Genomic DNA, 19728 nt, shown 5'->3' with positions numbered 1-19728 from the left:
CTCTCTCCGCAAACAATCAGTAAATAAGCACTAATGGGCTTTTGACAGTTATGTAAAAGGAATGAAAAATGCAAGGGAGATCGATTGCTGACATTCTATCTGCTATAATTACTTTCTGCTGAGTGCCTACTGAGATCTGGAAAGTCTGAGGAGGTGCATGGAGCCGGACTGGTGGGAAATGATCATTGACAGGTTTGTTTTGTTGCGGATTTGTTTTCTTAGCCAGTGATATTCGTGTCTTGACTGTGCAGTTTCATCTTGTTTTAGGTTATTCTTATTCAGCCTCCGGCTTGTATCCATTCCTTTCAACATGTCACTTACTGACGGTGTTACATGGGAAAAAAAATAAATGCAGAAATGTACAACATTTCATATTCCTCTGGGGATTATGACACACATTGAGCTATGGCAACCTGTACTATTGACACCAATTTACTATAAACGTATTATAAATGAATTTTCTTAAAAACAAGGAAATTGCCATAGATACCATACCAAGATTTCATAGGTCATTATATAGAATGACATTCAAAATACAAAGAAAATGTTCTTCTACTATTTCAGTTGTCAGCACAGTGAGCTTTTGAACAGAGGTGCCTGCATCCGGTAATGCCTACAGTCTTGACAAGATTAGTGTGTAACTTAAACTCTTATCGTTCACTGCAACAGATCAGTTTCACTGTTGTGATTGCACTACGCCTCTAACTGGCACTGGGCTTTTTCCAAGGTTCATTTAAAGGATGGCCAACTGCTAATTAGCGCATTTAGGAATAGTTCTCAGAAGCGATTGCAAGTGCAAGTGTATCAGTATTGGCAATCGCTAGGCGTACGTAATAACAGGAGCACTTTGTATTTGCAGGTGTCAGTGGCGGGTGGAGACAGTGACTGACATGGAGCAGTGGGAGTCTGCAAGCGCTTGGTGAGTCCGTGCTTTATCACTGTAATCATGCTGCAGGGCACTGTCAGTGTGCAGGGGAACAATGGCCAAATGTGTGTGAGCGTACAGCACGGTGCATTTGGTCAGAACCCCCCCCTCTTTTCCAACAGGCCTCCAGTTCCGTCACAGCCGGCTGTAGGTTAGGTTTGGGTGCCGGAGGCTTTGTTCCTTCTGAACACACCATTTGACATGCTAATTTTACTTTTCAATTAGCGTCTGTCTTGCCCCCATAGTTACAGTAACATACAGGCTTTACAGCTTCTCTCTCTAGCTCTGACGACTCTACAATAATACTACAATGACATACAGGAGTTCTCAGTGTTCCAAAACGCAAACAGAAAGACCTTAGATAATGGGAGATTTTTATCAATTTGAAAAAGCAGTAAACCATCCCCTTTATAGAACAAATTGGATTTTACTGAATTTTACATGCGTTCGCCTTTTAAATAATTTAGACTGATGTAACATACAAGTCGGGCAAAGCAGCGTGGGTCACCAAAACGGCGGCTTTTAAGGTCACGCGTCTCCCCGCCCCCGCCTGACCCGACCACAGTCCGCACGTGCCACCTGCGCGGTGCCTTATCCTCAAACACCCGCACCTGGGAGCTCCAAGATGCACAGCTCACACCTGCGGGCCTTCCTCGGTCCCTTCATAATGGAGGTGGCTGGGATTTCCAGAAGCTGTCATAATCGTTTCTTCCCTTTATGAGCAAATGGAGGGGAGCTAATGGGGGAGACAGGCCTGTTCTGAGGGCCCTGTCACTGATAAGATAATGTTCCATGGTGAAGAGGTTAAAGACACTGTTTCCCTGTTAATAATTAATCACCGTCCGTGTGGCGGATCCACTTCACCGCTCCAAGTCATCACTTGATAATTGCCTTACATTTAATTTGGCTTTGGAAAGCGGTTTTCAAGCCGGGTAAATTGTGCTTAATGTTAATACAGACTCTTCAGACACACAGCCGGCCAGAATTGAATAGCAATCAAAAGCTATGCATGGTGATGTTTGAAGACTGAAGATGGGGAAATTTATTGTGCCACTCTGAAAAAAAGGTATTCTTAATAAGAAAAAGATTAGGTTTTGTCTAGGCATGTGCCATTTGTTAGAATTATACTACTCGGGTATATTTTATCTGTATAGTACTACACAGTTAAAGCATATAATAATACTCTTCATGATTTGATATAAGTGTATTTAAGAGTGATCAGTAGAATAATAGCTCAATTTGCAGTAGAATGTGGGGCGATTATCTGGCATTATTTGGCAATGGAAAGGACACATGGATTTTTATTAAATAATCAGAAGAGATCAGAAATGTTCAAAAATTGTTCACTATTTAAGAATACTAAGCTAATTGTTTATTATTTCTGTAATGTGTACTCTAGACTAGAATCATAACTGCAGTGCTGCTATGTACATTATGTGGGGAAAAGAGGTAATATTGACAGATCCTGTTAGCATTCCTCAACACTCAACGCTGTCTGTGCGTTTCATTTGAGGCAGCCAGCATTTAAAGCCAACACCGGGGGTGAATAGAGCTGAATTACCTGTTCCAGCAGACAGATCTCCACGGTGACGCAGGCAGACTCCTTGCCGAGGTGCTTAGCTATTGATTTTCCTCCCCGAGGTCACCCGAGTTAAGCTGCAAAGGAATGAAGAGGGAAGCACTCAGGAACTCTTCCACTCCGTTAACCCAGAGGACGCCTCTTCTGTCTATGGTCTGTGCTGCAGTTTTGACTTTGGATTCCATTTCTTGTCCAGCTGCTGTATTGAAATGATCAAACAATGGAGGAAACCCCATCAAGGGGGTCTGATTATAAGGCAGTTACCGATTTTCAAAGAACAAAATTTTTGAAAATGACAAAAATGCACTTTGTGAAACTACAGATTATATATTTGGTAATCAATGGGAAAAAAATTTGTTTTACACTTAGGAATAAGGCACGTACAATCCTCTAACACACTGCTTGCCTGCTGCCTTTGATGCTTTTATATACTGCAGTACTGAAAGAAACCTACAGAAGAGCCTTCACCAATTGGAAGATTCAATACTTCTCTCAATGATGACAACTTAGCAACTCATAGGTGTCTGATGAAGATAAAGCTTTGCTGACATTCAGTCATTGATAAGGAAAGCCATATTTACATTTTTACAACATGTAAATCATTTTTGGTGGCACACTGTATCTCAGACCTTGTTACTGGATTACAAATGCTCCGTTGAGTTGCTGACATTCTCTGTGGTGTGACAGAAGACGTTTCTCCAAAGAGAAATGCATACTGTGTGGATTGGCCACTGGCAGTGGCCGAGTGTGTTGGAGGAGGATTCGTATTGGCAGATTCTTTGCTTCAGAAATTTCCTTGGTGAGAGTGAGAACATGGCAAGCTTTATTTTCAATGAGTGATTCCTAAGTCAGGGTGGAAAAGGCGAAATGTCTGCTGAATGCAGTCTCTGTCCACTGGTGTTACCTTTCACTACACAGTGTAGTACTACTATTAGGCATAAAGGGCAGCTTTATATTTTTGAGCATTTTTGTGGCAGTAACCCTGCTGAATATTCAGGCCAAGATCGTGTTGTTGACTAGCATGACTAGTGCTTGCACAGATGGGGTGTCAGTCTTGTCTATGCTTTTTGTTTGTAATCTTTGTTGACTGTAAGGCTTCATATTCTACTTCATTCAGCATAATTTTGAAAGAGAATTATATTTAAGTCTTGTATTCACATCGAGCCATGCAAACTAATACAGTCTAAAGTACATATGTGTTGATTCATATTTTCTCTTTATAATATTTTATTCTGATTCTGAACTGTGGATTGCTGACAGCTGGTGTTAGTCTTGAAGGAGTGATAAATTCTGTCTCCTTTTTTTGTGTGATGTTTCCTGAGAAATAACATTTAAGTTGTATTAAATGCAGTTGACAGACGTCCCTGAAGCTGGAAAGAAAATGGCCACCCAGTGGACACGTTCGAACAGTGCAGAGAAAAAGGTGCCCCACACCCGCATGGAGGACGAGGCTGCCATTCAGGTATAGACATCTATTCCCACCCATCCAGTCACAAAGACATCCTTTCTCACCTGTCAAGGTGCAAAAACCTTCATTCTCATCCATTCCCACCAATGCAGTGACACAGACATCCATTTTCTCACACCCCGTAGCAAAGACATCCATTATTTGCCATTCAATCATAAAAGCATCCATACCCACCCATCCAGGTACGCAAACATTCATTCTCACCCATCTGTGAACAGACATCCCACCTATACCCGGTCACAAAGGCATCCATTATCTCCCATCCACTCCGAAAGACATCCAGTATCTCCCAGCCAGGTATAGATATCTCACTCTCATGCAAAGACGGCCATTCTCTCGCTTCAGAGTACATCTGCAGGCACACTGGGCGCAGAAGGGCATCCTCACTTACTTGCTTCCAGAAGCCGCCCCCTTCCCCCAGCCCTAAAGGGGTACTGCAGTTCGCCCTACCGCTGCAGATCTGGCCTGGCTCTCTGGGGATTTGGCCAAATCCATGGCAGGCCTGCTCAGCCTCGCATGCCCTGAGATAATTACCAAGTTAATTAGACCCCTGATTGAATGAACTATAGTTGCAACTTAATCATTTGTAACCTGGTTAGAAATACTAATTCAGGCTGCTCCAGAGACCGGCAATTTTTGCTTTTTTGGTGGGGGGGGATTCTTGTTAGTTGAGATCCCTCTTAGGATTCAGGTCATGTGTCTAAGTAATCAGAGGTACCAAAAGATGAACTTGTGCTAAACTACCCAGAGGGTGATACAGTTGTTGATACATATGACCTGTTTCAGGACATACTGACAGATACAGATCAATTTCTAATGTGTTGATTTCTCCATTATATCAATAGCAAATATACACATTTGGGAACAAGTTGGGTCAAGGCAGCTTTGGGGTCGTCTATGAAGCCACTCATAATGAGACAAAGAAGAAGTGGGCTATTAAAAAGGTCAACAGAGAAAAGGTGAGTGGAATTCTGTCCTAGACAAATCATAAATCTGGGGGCCATGTGATAATGCAGCATTCGTTTAATTATATTCCCCCAAATCAGTTGTGCATTCCAAAACGAATAGGCACAGTGTCACTTTTTCCTCAAGGTTCAGAGCTTCAGTGCACTCATTCAGAGCTTCTTTTTTAGGCTGGAAGTTCAGGTGTGAAACTGTTGGAACGGGAGGTCAGCATCCTAAAACGAGTCAATCATAAGCACATTATACACCTAGAGGAGGTGTTTGAAACACCAGAGGTAAGTGTTGGCAACACTTTGACAGATTGGATATTTAATAAGTGATCTGTTAAACTAATTGTAAAAAGTTATTGATATTTGACTGAAAATGCTATCTATAATATTGCTGCAATATTTCGTATACTATACTATTATTTAGTAATGCATTCACCCTCTTTAAAACAAAATATTTAAATAAAATATAAGGGTTTACAGGTTAGTCCTGCTTTTACGGGTTAGTGCATTAAGTGGAAACTCCATCACAGACTTTGTCATCATGAATTCAGTCCTGTTTAGATATGTCTAGAAATGGATTTTTCCCCAAAAGTCTAGATAAATAAAGGGTTTAAATATTAAAAGTATAAAAAGTATATACTTTTAAAAAGTATAAAAGAGGTGGGCCAGTGCAATTGTGTTTTGCCAATACCCGCTGGATCCAGCAGTGCAAGCAGCAGGCACTAACACTGTTGGGGCAAAAACTTTGGTGTCATCAAGGCACCAAATACAGCTCCTTTCCTGACACTATTGTGTTTTTCCTGACATCAAAAGCAGGCTTCATGTCTCACTTTTGAAATCATGAGAATATTTTAGAGTTGTTACGTCAAACCTCTTCTCTAAACACCTGTGTTAAGTGACCATATGAGAGATGACCCCTGCCTAACCCCCCTCTCCCATGTTGTTGCCATGGTCACAGAGGATGTACCTGGTGACAGAGCTCTGTGAGGGGGGCGAGCTGAAGGAGATTCTGAAGAAGAGGAGGAGCTTCAGCGAGGAGGAGACCAGGCACATCATCCACAGCTTGGCAGAAGCTACGGTCTACCTGCACAGAAAGGGTAAGGCTTCTCAGCAATCAAAACCAGCTAAAAATGTATTTCATACTAAAACAGTGATGGCATGGTTTACACGATTTTAAGCCCCACCTGATCTGCTGTTATTAACACAAAATTGTAGGTACAGTGTTTTATTGATTCAGTTTAGAAGAATAGCATATAGCAATAGAATAGTTTAGCGATGGCAAAGAACTGTGGAGGATCAAACCTGTCAAAAATATATTAATACATCTGTGAATATATGCACAATAAATATTTTGAATAGAGTATCTAAATGTATTTAGATACATTATAAAATAGATACACTGTAACACATTTTAAAAGTACTTTACTCCTGTGCAGATTTATTTATTGTTGTATTTATATTTGTATATTTGTTTGTTTATTTGTGTCTGCATATGTGACCGTTACGCATACTTTGCGCAATACAATTTCAGCCTAGAATGGGGTATTGAGTGACTGTACCTTGCTATAGCATGAAAGGCTGAAATAGGTTCAGATGCACTACTTGTGGCTTGTAGTATTCTGTCATAATGGGGGGTGGCATAGCAGAAGATATAAGTGAAACAGCAAACTAGATAAATCCCCCCGACTTAATCCCATTCTTTGAGGTTGGCATCACTGCCAGTACTACATTCACTGTCTCAGGGTTAAGCCATCAACAAACGGGAAGAGGAACTGAGAGTGCTGTGAATGTAAAGTGGCACTCCGTTGACTAATGTCCCCCAGTACATCAGATTTCCACACAGATACAAAGGTAGTCTGTCCCCAGTGTTTACAGATCTGACGAAAGTAGACCTCTCCTCTTGAAGCAGTCAGAACTCCAGCTAACTCTGAGTCCAGCACCCCCAGTGAGGTGTTTTCAGCTTCTTTAAAAAATAATGACATCATATCCAGGCAGTTTGTACTCATTGTCATTTGATAATCAGGAAGCTGACACCACATTATTAACTTCCCTAATTTTAATAAGAGTCTAATAATGAACAACTGCCAGCCACCAAAAATCAGCCCTTTTTAATTGAGTCTGATGGTTCATTTGAAGATGTTATGTTTTTTTTTTTCTTTTTCAGAGTGAAATCTCTAGTTAGAGGTAATTTAAGATGTTGCTTGGCGATGAGACTCCATTATGTGTGGCTAATGAGTCATTTACTGCAAGGATGGGATGAATACTGATTAATAGGTGTACTTTCACACTAAGAGTCCCCTTGTGCTTGTGAGCCATATCTCTATAACAACTAACGAAACAGGCTGCAGAGTGTTTGCTTAGCATGTGTATTGGTGATAAAATATTTGTATGAGCCACAGCGTACCAATTATGGGTCATCAACAAATTGTAGTCGTTCTTCAAAATTATCGTTGGATCACTCCAACAGTGAGGAAGCAGTGATTATCCTTAGTACAGAATGTTCTTGGATAACATACATTATTTATCGCATGGTTAGGTGAGAATAGGTGCTGGTGCTGGGAATTTTGTTCTGCTTTGTTTCCATCTGCCACGTTCAGCTGTAGCTCTGTGGCCCCAGTGGGCATTGGTCCATCAGAAAAATAATCTGCGTTAAACTCAGGAAAGATTACAGATGTCAGCCCACTTTCTGCTGCGTTTCTTCCAATGGTGGTCTATTTGAAATGGGTGCAACTGCTTTCTAGCTAAAAAATTAGCGCTAACAAACTATTACATCATTTGATCTGTAATGTCAGATAGTTGCATTGTAACTACAACCTCACCACATTGAGTACCAGGTAGCTAACTGTCACTGGAAGTGCTCCCTGCCAACCCCACTGTAAGCAGAATCGACCTTGTAAGCATAGCCATTTTCATGTTCACCTGGACAGGGGGGGTAGAAATGAGTTTGTTTTCTCACTCATTTGTAAAAGTTTGAATTGCTTGTGCTTCAGTTTGCCTGTGGAGTCTCTCATTTTTTCTTAGCCACCGTTTCCACATGTCAGAATATTCATATATATATTCCTTTATGTCATAGTTGGTACTTACAGTATAGTATAGTTGTCTTTTCCTGACATCCATGTACATTGACATCAAAGAAGAGAAGGAGAAGTGGGCAGTCAGTCACCACCCTCTCATCTGTTCTAAAACTCAAATATTCCTAAAGGCTTCAGAGGAGGCCTTTCTAAGAACTGTTATGTACTCTGACACTTAATTTTCCATTCCCATTAAGTGAATCTAGCTCTATCACAGATCTAACCTTTTGCACCACCTGAGTGATTCAGTGCCACAGCCAGAATGGGTGTTGTACATTGTATCATATTTAAAAGGAAGCAAATAAATAATGATTTGTCAAATGTTGTTTCGTCTCCATCTGCAGAGATTAAGGTTAATGGCTTTCCTGAGAAGAAGTGACCGTGCTTTTTCAAATTTGTAGGCATCTGGTTCCTACAAACACCCTAGTCCAGCTCAATTAATAACACTCCTTGGAGAGCAGTCTGCGGACTGTGATTTATTCAGTTTGTGGAGCGGTCACCTGTTGAACGTGACAGACTTTAGAGTTTTATGTTTGTCTAGAAGGAACATTACTTACTTTTAACAATAACACTTAAATGACACATAGACCCATTCTACTGTATACAACAAAAATATATAGCAGTCATTTGCCTTTCAGTTGTCACACAACTGTCATTTTAGTTAGTCATTTAGTTTAGTAATTACTGGAAATTTATTTGAACTTCTTTGTATAAAAAATTTTGAGTGAACTCAATGAAAGGAAAGGTAAAATAAGTTGAATAAGTAGTCTCCAAGAAGAATTTAATACAGAGGAGGCAACTTTATGAAGTAAGAAAAAAAATGTAGAAAGACAGTTGAGAGAGTAATAAGCATACATGCCTGTGTTAAAAATGAGTAAGGATGGCCAAAAGCCTCAGTAAGAAGCAAATTGCTTACAGTGCTAAAGATAATTCTAGGTTCCAATATTGTACAGAAAAATTAATGTTGAGGAGAGAAGTTAGGTGCATTTAAAACAGAGAAGGGGTTTTGCTGTATAATAATAAAGATATAGCAGATATGATAAGTATTTTAGTAGTTACCAGTAAATATGCCACATCTGATACGTGGGAAGTATGACATAAGATTGAAGTAAGAGACAGTGAGCCCCCAATGAGTCTGAGGGAAACTACTAAAAAAATTACAAATGTATAAGATGAGTAAGTCAGCCAGCCCTTGATGGCTTAAAAGTGAACTTCAGCTGAAGAGATCTTAAAGGACTAGGTAAGTTTGTACACCATTAACATTTACATTTATTTACATTTACATTTATTTATTTAGCAGACGCTTTTACCAAAGCGACTTACAAAAGTGCATACAGCAAGTATAGCGAGAGTACGGGGACAGGATGTGTACAGTTCCACAATTAACGCACATCTTAATGCAATCGTTTGAAACTGGAGAAATTACTAATAACTGGAAACAATGTACTACATCAATATATAAGAAACAATGCTTCCCCTTATCCAAGGAGCTACAGACCAGTTTTCTTAACCTGAATCTCGTGGATGATTGTTAGGAACATGTTAGTGTCATAAGGGATCAAAACGTGTCAACTCAGAAGATCTTATTGTGTTATGTATTTGCATTTTCTAAAATGATTTGACAAAGTACCACATGATAGACTCATTATCATACTGTGTAGGGTGCTGTGGGAAGTGGAGTCCTCCAGGGATCAGTGTTAGGACCTCAGCTGTTCTTTAATCATGTAAATGACCTTCCTGCATATATAAAGGACATAAATAATAATGAATTTAGCCAGTGACTCAAAATTTTGTGTAAAACGGGGAAGCAAACACTGGAAGTTCAAAGTAGTTATTAAAATAATTCAAGAAGTACAATATGGAATTGGTCAGACACTTGGCAAATGAAGCTCAGCATCAACAAATATAGTTCTAGTTCTTCATGCTGGCAATAACAATTTAATCAGAATTATTTATGAGAGGTACTAAATTTGACCCAGCAAGATTTGATTTTAATAGTCTATCTGGACATAGAAACTGCCTAAGCAGTAGAGGGCAGATGCTTGGATATATAGCAGGAAGCACTGAGCGTTAATTAAAGAAGGTCATATTAATGTAATAGAATACCTTTCTCATGCCACATTTACAGTGCAATGTGCAGTTCTGGGCTCAAAGCTACAATAACGACACAGAACTTCTACGAAAAGTAAAAGGAAGGACAACATGAAGACAGTGTGTCTCAGTTCACTCCGAAATACCTCCCGCTTTCTCCTCAAGCATTTACTTGTGTGATGCCATGTGAGGGATGGACTCACTCGCGTTCTTGCCTCGTTCACTTGCAGTTTGGGATGGAGCCTTAATCTCTTTCATCTCAGAAAAAGGATAGTCATTGTGTATTTGACTGAAGTGTGCAAAGTTTTCGAAAGAGTAATAAAGGGGACTACAAAATCTATTCCAGGCCTAGTTCTGTCAGCAGAGCTGGAGGCCGTAGGTGAAAATGAGGTAAATTGCAAACTGATACTAGGAAGTACTTTTTCGTGTGGAGAGTTGTTAATACATGGAATATTTTACCAGGATTTGTAGTGGGGGCAGAGACCCTTGGAGTTTTTAGGCTCAGGCTTGACACGGTATTAGATACTCTATAGATTATAGGCACCATAATGAGCAGAGGTGGGCTGAAAAGCCTGGCCTTGTCATCAACTTTCCAATGTTCTTTTGAAAGTATTTAGTTGGATGTACCAAGCACAAAAGCCAATGGGCCATTCATGGTTGGTTTATAAACAGTAGATATAGTACTGTATTGTTGGTAAATGGTTATATAAATGGTTAGAACTGTCCAACTGTATTAAGAACTATTTCTGAAATGGCACCAGCCTTACATTGATCCTTATCAAATGAATCAATGTAAATGTTTACAGTGAGCATTGCATTTTTAAAAATAAAAACCTAAAAGCTTTTGTTGCAACAGAGAAACCTAAGTGCAGAAAGTTAAAATGTTGAAATAAAGTCATGATTGTGCTCTCGTTCTCCCTCTGGATGTGTTTCTTCATGAGATATGTATCATGTCCCAAAGTACATTACTGTGTAAAAAGGCTCTTTAAAGGGTAGCTCAGCTGTTATGGCTAATGGCCTTTTCTGGGGTTTCAGATATTGTGCACCGGGATCTTAAACTGGAAAACATTTTAGTGAAGAGTCAGTACAACGGTGAGGAAAACGAGCTGCTGCATATCAAGGTAAGAAAGTGGCGCAAGCGGGAGCACTATACAGGTTACCCTTTACTGCTACGGTATCACCTCCAACCCCTGCAGGACGTTGGCAGAGCTGTCTACTGCCTCATAATCAGGAGCCCAAAACCTTTTCTCCTTTATATCATGCTGAAAATCAGCGACTCAAGGTTCACGCTTAAAGACGAATGTCCGTGCTCACCCCGAGTTTAGCACGTGGATGCAAGCCAGCTGCAGCAGGTACCTGGAGCCAGTGCTTAAACAAGGCTGGGCCGTGGCATAAATCACCCTCACAGTGCTTAAAGACAGCACTGTCCTGGCACGCTGTAAAAGCCCCTTATCTGGCAGGAGGTGGTCATCTCCTCTGTATATTTGCTCCGGTTGTATTTATCCTGTCAGCCACAAATCATTAAATGCTGTACTGACGCCATATATATGGCCGCTATGCATTATTCATTCAAGTTAGAGCAAGCAGTGGCTTAAGCCTTTTGCATGGCTCAGAGTCAGAGGGGATTGTTTCTAAATATCTAAATATATAATGTGTATATTTAATCAAATTTTATATTTTGGCGCAGTATAGCATGGTGGTAAGGAGCGGGACTCATAACCGAAATGTTGCCGGTTCATTTCCCCGCTGGGGCACTGCTGTTGTGCCCTTGGGCAAGGTACTTAACCCAGAATTGCCTCAGTAAATATCCAGCTGTATAAATGGGTAACATGTAAAAGACTGTAACCTATGTTAGTCACCCTGGATAGGAGCATGTGCTAAATGCCAATAATGTAATGTAATAATAATGTATATAAAAATTAAATATGTTAAAAATGTTTTAAAAACTTGGTTGGAATAATACCAGGGACTGTGTGTATGTCTGTGTTTGTGTTAGTGAGACAGGGACAGGGAGCTGTGAGCTGCGCTTGATGTTACCAGCTCCTCTTCCTTTCTCTCCCTTTCTCTCCCTCCGTCTCTCTCTCCCTCCCCAGGTAACAGACTTCGGGCTGTCTGTGCAGAAGGGCGGGATGGGCAGTAAGACCATGATGCAATCCACCTGTGGGACACCCATCTACATGGGTATGGTACAAAGCCTGAGTGGTGTCATCTTCATAACACATATATCGGGGTTGTAATGAAGTAGCGGTATGCCAGAGTTAACTGACTAACATGCTTCAGTCCACAGAACATTGGCAACAGGGGTGAATAATGATAAAAAAAATCTTACATATTTGCATGTGGGCAAATATGTCTTATGTCTGTTTATGCATGTGGTCAAATCTTGTGTCTTTTTTGGTAACTGTCTATTGTGATAAAATCAATGAGGGGAGTATTGATGAAACTGAAATGGGGGGGGAAAAACAACAGTGTACCTAGCCTGAGCTGAGTATTGGTTTGACAAATGAGAACGCTCCTTCTAATACTCCTGTAATGAGGGATGGTGCTGTCTCTGCTCTCTCAGCTCCAGAGGTAATCGATGGTCATGACTACAGCCAGCAGTGTGACGTGTGGAGCATCGGGGTCATCATGTACATGCTGTATGTGACACATTCCCGTCTGTGACCACAAGAGGGCGCCACTCAAACCTTCCTCCATTCAGCCTCTTTTTACAGCACTATCACTTTGCATCTCCGTCCCCTTCACAATCACAGTCATTCAATTCACACATACACTTTAGTACAAAACAGCATCTTTCATCCAGTTTTCCCACTGAGTTTGAGTGGAACATACAGTATTTAGGTGGTAAATGTGAGAGGCAAGGAATAACATGGGCTTTGTAATCACTCTCCTCCAGGTTGTGTGGGGAGCCGCCTTTCATGTCCAGCTCGGAGGACCGGCTGTTTGACATGATCAGGAGGGGAGACCTCACCTTCTCTGGCCCCGTTTGGGACTCCATCAGCGAAGGAGGTGATGCCGACCACCCCCAGAATCTGGAAGCTGTTTGCCAAACATCTGCCCAAACCCATAGACTTGGTCTGCCCTCTCTATATTTTTCATATTTGACAGTTCATTGACTGACAACTGGAAACCTTGTATTAATTGTCAGGTAGATCCATTAAAATTGAAATGAACGTAATAAAGTGAAGTATTAAAGTGGTTTTCAGAGAACATCTGAAAGTGCCATTTGTGAGCTTTAAATTGATACTTATTGTTTCCTCTACAGCCAAAAAGGTGCTGCGATGTCTGCTGAAGGTGGACCCCGCCCACCGCATCACAGCCAGTGAGCTGTTAGACAACCCCTGGATCACAGTAAGAACGGCCCCCTCTGTCCACATCTCCCCAAATATAATATAAGACGCAGTACACTGGTTGTTTCCTCTGTCTGGTGCTGAGCCATCAGGATTGTCCTGAGCTGGGAAGATGGAGTCCTGGAGCTACAGGGGGGTGGCAGTGTAATGTAGTGGTAACGGCTTTTAAGTGAAAGGTTGCTGGTTTGATTCCCCGCTGGGGCACTGCTGCTGTACGCTTGGGCAAGGAACTGAACCTAGAATTGCCTCAGTAAATATCCAGCTGTATAAATGGATAACATATAAAAATTATAACCTATGGAAGTCGCTCTGGAAAAAAGAGCAACTGCTAAATGACAATAATGTAACGTAATGTGTCTGAGAGTGCAGCCAAATGGAGCCTAATGGCTTCCGTGTCCGTCACCCTCAGGGCGACACCTCCACCCCGTCCACGCCCACCAACGTGCTGGAGATGATGAAGCAGTTCCTGGACGACCCCGAGGATGTGGACAGCACAGTGGGGGTCACGGGGGGACTGAACGGGCTTTTGCTCGGCCCCGCCCGGGACACCCCAGCCAGGCCTGGCACGCCCCGCGAGCACACACCCGGCTCTGCCAGCAGCGAGGGGGCGGGGCTTGCCGAGGCCAATCACGAGGGAGACACAGACAGCAGCAGCAGCAGCTCATCCACCCCTACAAAGCAGGTGACTCTCCCGTCTGGCGGACCTCTGTGCCCCCCTCAGCCTCCTGTCCGCCTGGCTTTGAGCTCATCTCAGCTCGGGCCCTAGGCCTCCATAGCGCATTCACACTGAGTGTTATCTGCACCTCCCCACTCTTAAACCGCTCACCCCTGCTCTGACCTGCTGTCTCGTCGCTCTGATCCTCGCTGCAGTGGATCAGTTCATCTGCATGCTGTTACCGCTGCTCACTCGGTGCACGTGCGTTACACTGGGGCACCGAGGCCGTGCCCCCGTCTCACCCCTCTGCTGTCGCCGCGCTCTTCGTTTAGGGACAGAAGAAGAAGGCCGCCACCCTGCCCTCCAGCGACGCCGGGAAGAAGAACGGGACCAGTGTAAAAGGCTGCCATGCTGTAAGCGCCCTGTGCTCCTAACTCTCACATAAAGCCTGACCGGGAGCTGAGCATTTTGCATCCCATCCTATGGCTCATATCCTTTTTCCTAACCGTCTTTAGCTTTGCCTCTGCACGACACCAATAAGTCAATAGTCCATAAAGAAAATTTTACATGTCATACATTTTACACTGCATTTGGAGACAATCAGGGAAATGCTTCATTTTATGTGTGACAAACATAGCTAATCTGTATAAAAAGGTGTGTGGAGAGCTGGGGTCAGATGAAAAATGCAACAGCAACTGTTACACATCAGCCATTTTCAAACTTTTTGTTGTCAAGAGATTAACAGTTACTTCAAAAAGTGATAAGTACTGTCTAAAAATAGCAATTGAATGTCAAGCAAATTTGCATGGTTGAGCACAGAAAGAGACATTCAGAGAACATTAAAAGCATGCAGATTTCACAATAAACTTTAAATGACATGAACAAGAAGTATTTAACCATTTGGCATCCCCCGTCTTCAGCACGAAGTATTCCTAGTTTATCTTATATGACTGTTTATATGTTATTAATATATCTTATGATGAATTATATGAAGTTGCTGTGTGAAATGCTGGCAGTGTCCCAAGGAAGTGCAGAAGGTATACACACAGGAAGCTGAGTATAACTGCTGCAAGCTGTTGAAATAAGAAGGGTTTCCTGGTGTTTTATTTCTCAAGTGCACAACCATGGTATTGTGTTCCACAGTGGAATTTCACATGTGATCTGTGTGTGAACTTCTCTCATCTTAATTGTGTCATATCTCAATCTCTCCATGATGGAGCCAACAGAGACTGTTGCAATTCTGTAATCATGGACTGCAGTGATTTTACAGAATAAAGTTGCACATCTTAAGGATAAATAAAATGGATTTATTTGTCCAGGTGAAAGCGAATGAAATTGACATGTAAACCAAGTTACTATGGAAAAGGGTGTCTGCTAAGCAAAACATATAATGTAATGGAAGAGTCATACTATTTTTCCACCACTAGATGGGGCCAATATGACCTATAAATGAATGAAAATACTCAGATACTTTTCTAAAACAGCAGGTTGAGGCCTAGCTTTGGTATACATGGATGAGGGGATCATAAGAGTTTTGTCTTTGCAGGCCCACACAGGTGGCAAAGCCACCAACCAGTTCAGCACAAAGAGAAGCAGCCCCCAGGACAAGAGTGAGGCCAGCCCCCCCACTGCAGGGCCTTCCTGCAGGCCGATGTCCCGCTCAGGGAGGGGCGAGACCCACAGGCCACCCGTCCCATCCAGCTGCGGGCCTGGACCCAAGTGCCCCAAATCTCTCGCTAGCACCAAAACCAAAAAGACCACGTAGTCCTCTGGGACCGCGCTGGCGCCAGCACCAAGTGCCAAAGGAGTGGGTGCCTGCCATCGGTAACATGGGACTGCCAGGCACCGCCGGGCACCGCCGGGCACCACCAGGCACCTGAGACGCTTGCAGTATTCCCACCATGAGTGAAACCTGCAGTGCTTCCACACCACTTTCCATTCCTTACACTCTAGTTAGATACCGGCCAATGGAGAGAGACAAACGCTGAGCCCTTCCACCTCAGCTGCAGCAGATCACACGGCGCCATGCCATCATACACACTCTCGCTGTTTCCTTTAAGGGATGAGGCCGAGGTCGGAGCAGCCGGGCAGCTGTTTTGAATGCAAACCAAATGCGGACCGCTCTGCATGTTGGTTGTTTGCACTTTTTAGTACGGTCTCTGAATGCACTGAAAACGTAGTGTTACATCAGACAGGTGCACCTGACACTTAGGACCAATTCAACTGGAGCACAACACCTTGAGATTCTTGTCGCCTGGTATTGTTGTGTGCGATACTTTTGCCTGCAATTTTGCGAATTTTCAAGTCATTTTTAGTAGAAAAACAAATTAAAGTAGTGTATGAGAAACTGAAACTGTTCGTCAGTGTATTAGTCTTAATAAATACTTCTTAAACGGCATACAGGGGTTATCAGAAATTGCTCTATTTTTTATGAGTATATGTCTCTATTACCACAACTGAATATTAGCGCTAATTTTACTTAAAGATTAGGTAGAGGAATGGACTTCCCTGGCTTGTGATGTGAGGTGTAGTTTTAGAAAAAAAATGAATGTCTAATAAATGAATGTCCATTTTCTGTCTTCTGTGTGCACATTTGCAGGGCTGATCAGAGTGAGGACACAGAACATGGCAAATATGCTGAGATACGATGAAGTTTTTGTGCTGTTTCTTAAGCGTCTTTTCCCTTTTGTCAGCTTGAAACATATCCTGTTGCCAAATACTATCAAAAGCTACTGTACCAGCATTACATTTTGTGTGTTTAATAAATAATCAAGAATTCACTAAAGCTGTATTTATGTGATTTTCATTTGACATTATTTTGGATGGATCCGATGAATGCTGTTAAATAAATACCGATTCATCACTAGCGTTATTTGTACCAAATTGCAACAGGAAATGGGCACGTTAGTGCATTAACGTCAAATGTACAGTGGTTTTCAGCATAGGCAATATTCACTGATCCGAGAACTGGAGGAAACTTATTGAAATGACTTTTCATAATAACCTTTGGATATCATTTACTTGCGGAGTAGCATTCCTTCATGCTCCAGTTTATACCTCTTTCCAAGAAATCAGTAAAGCTATCAGAGTAAATAGTCTTGAGAACAGTGGTGGAAATGCAGGAATGCTGCACTGGAGAAGCTAGCCTCTCAATACGTGCAGGATTTTGACTTGGGAAGACTGCCTGCTCTAATCTCGTTTGGAAGGCCATTGTAAGCTGTGAGGAAAACGTCAAGAGGCTTGTCATTCAAGCACAGGTCTGTCTGCTATAGAGAGCATAATCCCCCCAGTATGAATCGAATATCAAAGTGGTCAAGCATGACCCACAGAGGCTGCATTAAAACCCCAGCTATTCTGCATCTTGAAGCGAATGCGTGCAGACAGAAAGCCTTGTCTGCCTCCGCACCATTAAAGCGACAGGAGAGGTCCCGGGGAAGCCGCATTCTTGAGCCTATTGAAGCGAACTGCACACCGCATCGCTTTGCTTTCAGAGGGCTGAGGAACTGTGTAATTTGCCCTCATAAAGGCTTCAAAGGCTGGCAGTGTCTTGTCCAGGAGATGGAGGTTTTCGAGATGGAGCTTTTTGTATTGTGCCAGAGGAGTGGTAGTTTGCAGGTGTACATGATTGTCCAGTAGCAAGTTGTCCTGTAAGTTCAGAGGGGTGAGAACCTCCAAAAGAACATACAGGAATGGCTGGACCCTACCCTGAGGCTGCAAAGAACATGACTGGTTCATTTTTCCAGATAGATACTAAAAGGATATTTTAAAAGAACATGCACATCCCAAGTTCCTTGGGTGCATGGTGAAAGTGGAAAATAGTAATAAAGAAAAAATACCTACACCAACATATACACCTAACTAAGTTATTGACATTATTGATAATAAATTGACTTATTTTTGGAGACATTTTTCCCATCGTTGCAGGGTTAAAAATGTGGCACCCCCACCACAAGTTCAGATAGCAGTTACTGAACCTTCACAGGCTGTTGGATAACAAAAAGCAAAAGTAGATTAATAAAACTATGTATCGGTTCCACACTTTGGAAAAAACATCAGATCCACTGTGATATCAGAGTATCAGTCAATGCTAGAATATGTTTACTGTACGCAGAAAGTGCATGTGATGAGATGATAGTACCTTTACCTAAATTCACCACTAGGTGGTGATAGATAGGGTGCCCAAGGCTACTTCAGTGACTGCTGTGAAAGTAAGCAGACCACATTGGCCTTTCAGCAGATTGTGTGAGTGCCTGTGTGTCTGTTTTTGCCTATGTTTGTGTTTGACTGACTCATCCACTCATTTTTGGATGGTGTACATTACCCGTCTGCTGTACATCAACAGCATAATTCTCAGGCTCCCTGCTGATCCAATTACGAAAGTATCACATTTTAAGGTATAGAAATCAGCAGCAGAGACTCAAAAGAAGCTCTACCAGCTTGTGTGGGGGAATAACTGATAAGAGAGAGAAAAAAAATCCTGAACAATGATTCATCCAATCCCTCACCCCCCGTAGAGCGGTGAACTGAATTTGCATAAGGTCTGTTTAGACAACCTCCTCTACGGTTAATGTGTTGTCAGAGGGACGAATGGGATTTCAACATATGGTCTTCATTTTTCTCGTGCCAGACTTTTAATTCATGGAAGGTTGTTGGGGGGGGAACACAAATTGAATTGTGTGAGTGGAATGTGACCTGCAGTAAATTATGGGGGTGCATCTGCAAGCCTCGGGGAGAGGAGAGGAGAGATTGAGAAACAGTGAGCGGGGATGGATTGGGAGATCATTTACGACACATATTGACGGTAAGTTCTGCTTTGGACCGGTGTATGTTTTCATGGAACTTTCAGAAAAAAAAGAGTACAAAGTGCTAGTTTTCTATAATCTTCCTCGCCCTTTTGCAGGGGCAGAGAGCGATCAGAAAACAGAGGACTGTGGTGGCTTGGGGAGGGGGGGGCGGAGGGGGGGGTGTGTGTTTGGGATAAGGCACGGAAGCAGAGTAAATTAGAAAGGCGGCGAATCGTAACCGGAGCCTCGCCCCCTCTCCCAGTCTCCAGCGGTGACCCTGGCAGATGGGCACAGAGGGAGGGTGCGAGCAGTAGGCCGAGGCAGACCCATGCGGATCCCGGGGGCGGGAGGGGGGCACGGGGACGCTACCTGTGGGGTGACGCCAGGGCGCAGCTCTTAAAAGCGTACAGTAGGTGGGAGAGTGGGGGAGCCGTAATGACAGAGCGCGTGTCTACCCCCCCCCCCCCCTTTGCCCTGACAGGCAGATCCATCCAGGATTCATTTCCAGTGGCACGGGAGGTACCGCTCAATAACCTTAATAGAGCCTCCTTAATTAATCAGCTCATCTGCAGAGACTAAACGGCCCGCAGCTGAGATCCCCCTCGCATAACGTTCTCCCAATGTTGCCGTGACATTGGAGCCATGTGTCAAGGCCGGTGCAGCATTACGGAGACACGGTGAATGTGTTATAGGCTACTCCTGGTGCACGCCGCTCTCCCCTGACCCCGTTCTGTATCTGCTTACCTCCGCACGCAGACTACATCTACATCGAACGAGTCCTCCTCTGTCTCTGCAACAACGTGCTCCCTCCCAGAACACAGACAGCCTGAGAGAGGAGACAGCGCTGCTGTA

General features: G+C 42.8%; 1 protein-coding gene across 1 annotated transcript; it reads left to right on the top strand.

Moving 5' to 3' along the window:
- The first annotated feature begins 3849 nt into the window (after positions 1–3849).
- Positions 3850–16315, top strand: stk33 (serine/threonine kinase 33). The gene is made up of 12 exons (XM_036544221.1): positions 3850–3966; positions 4818–4931; positions 5106–5210; positions 5884–6022; positions 11123–11208; positions 12181–12268; positions 12651–12726; positions 12984–13096; positions 13353–13438; positions 13847–14119; positions 14425–14505; positions 15639–16315. The coding sequence occupies exons 1-12, from the start codon at positions 3850–3852 to the stop codon at positions 15855–15857; spliced, it is 1497 nt and encodes a 498-aa protein (XP_036400114.1). The 3' UTR covers positions 15858–16315.
- Positions 16316–19728: the final 3413 nt, after the last annotated feature.

Source organism: Megalops cyprinoides, chromosome 13, assembly GCF_013368585.1.
Source record: "Megalops cyprinoides isolate fMegCyp1 chromosome 13, fMegCyp1.pri, whole genome shotgun sequence".
Taxonomy (NCBI): Eukaryota; Metazoa; Chordata; class Actinopteri; order Elopiformes; family Megalopidae; genus Megalops; species Megalops cyprinoides.
This window is presented reverse-complemented; position numbering and strand designations above follow the sequence as displayed.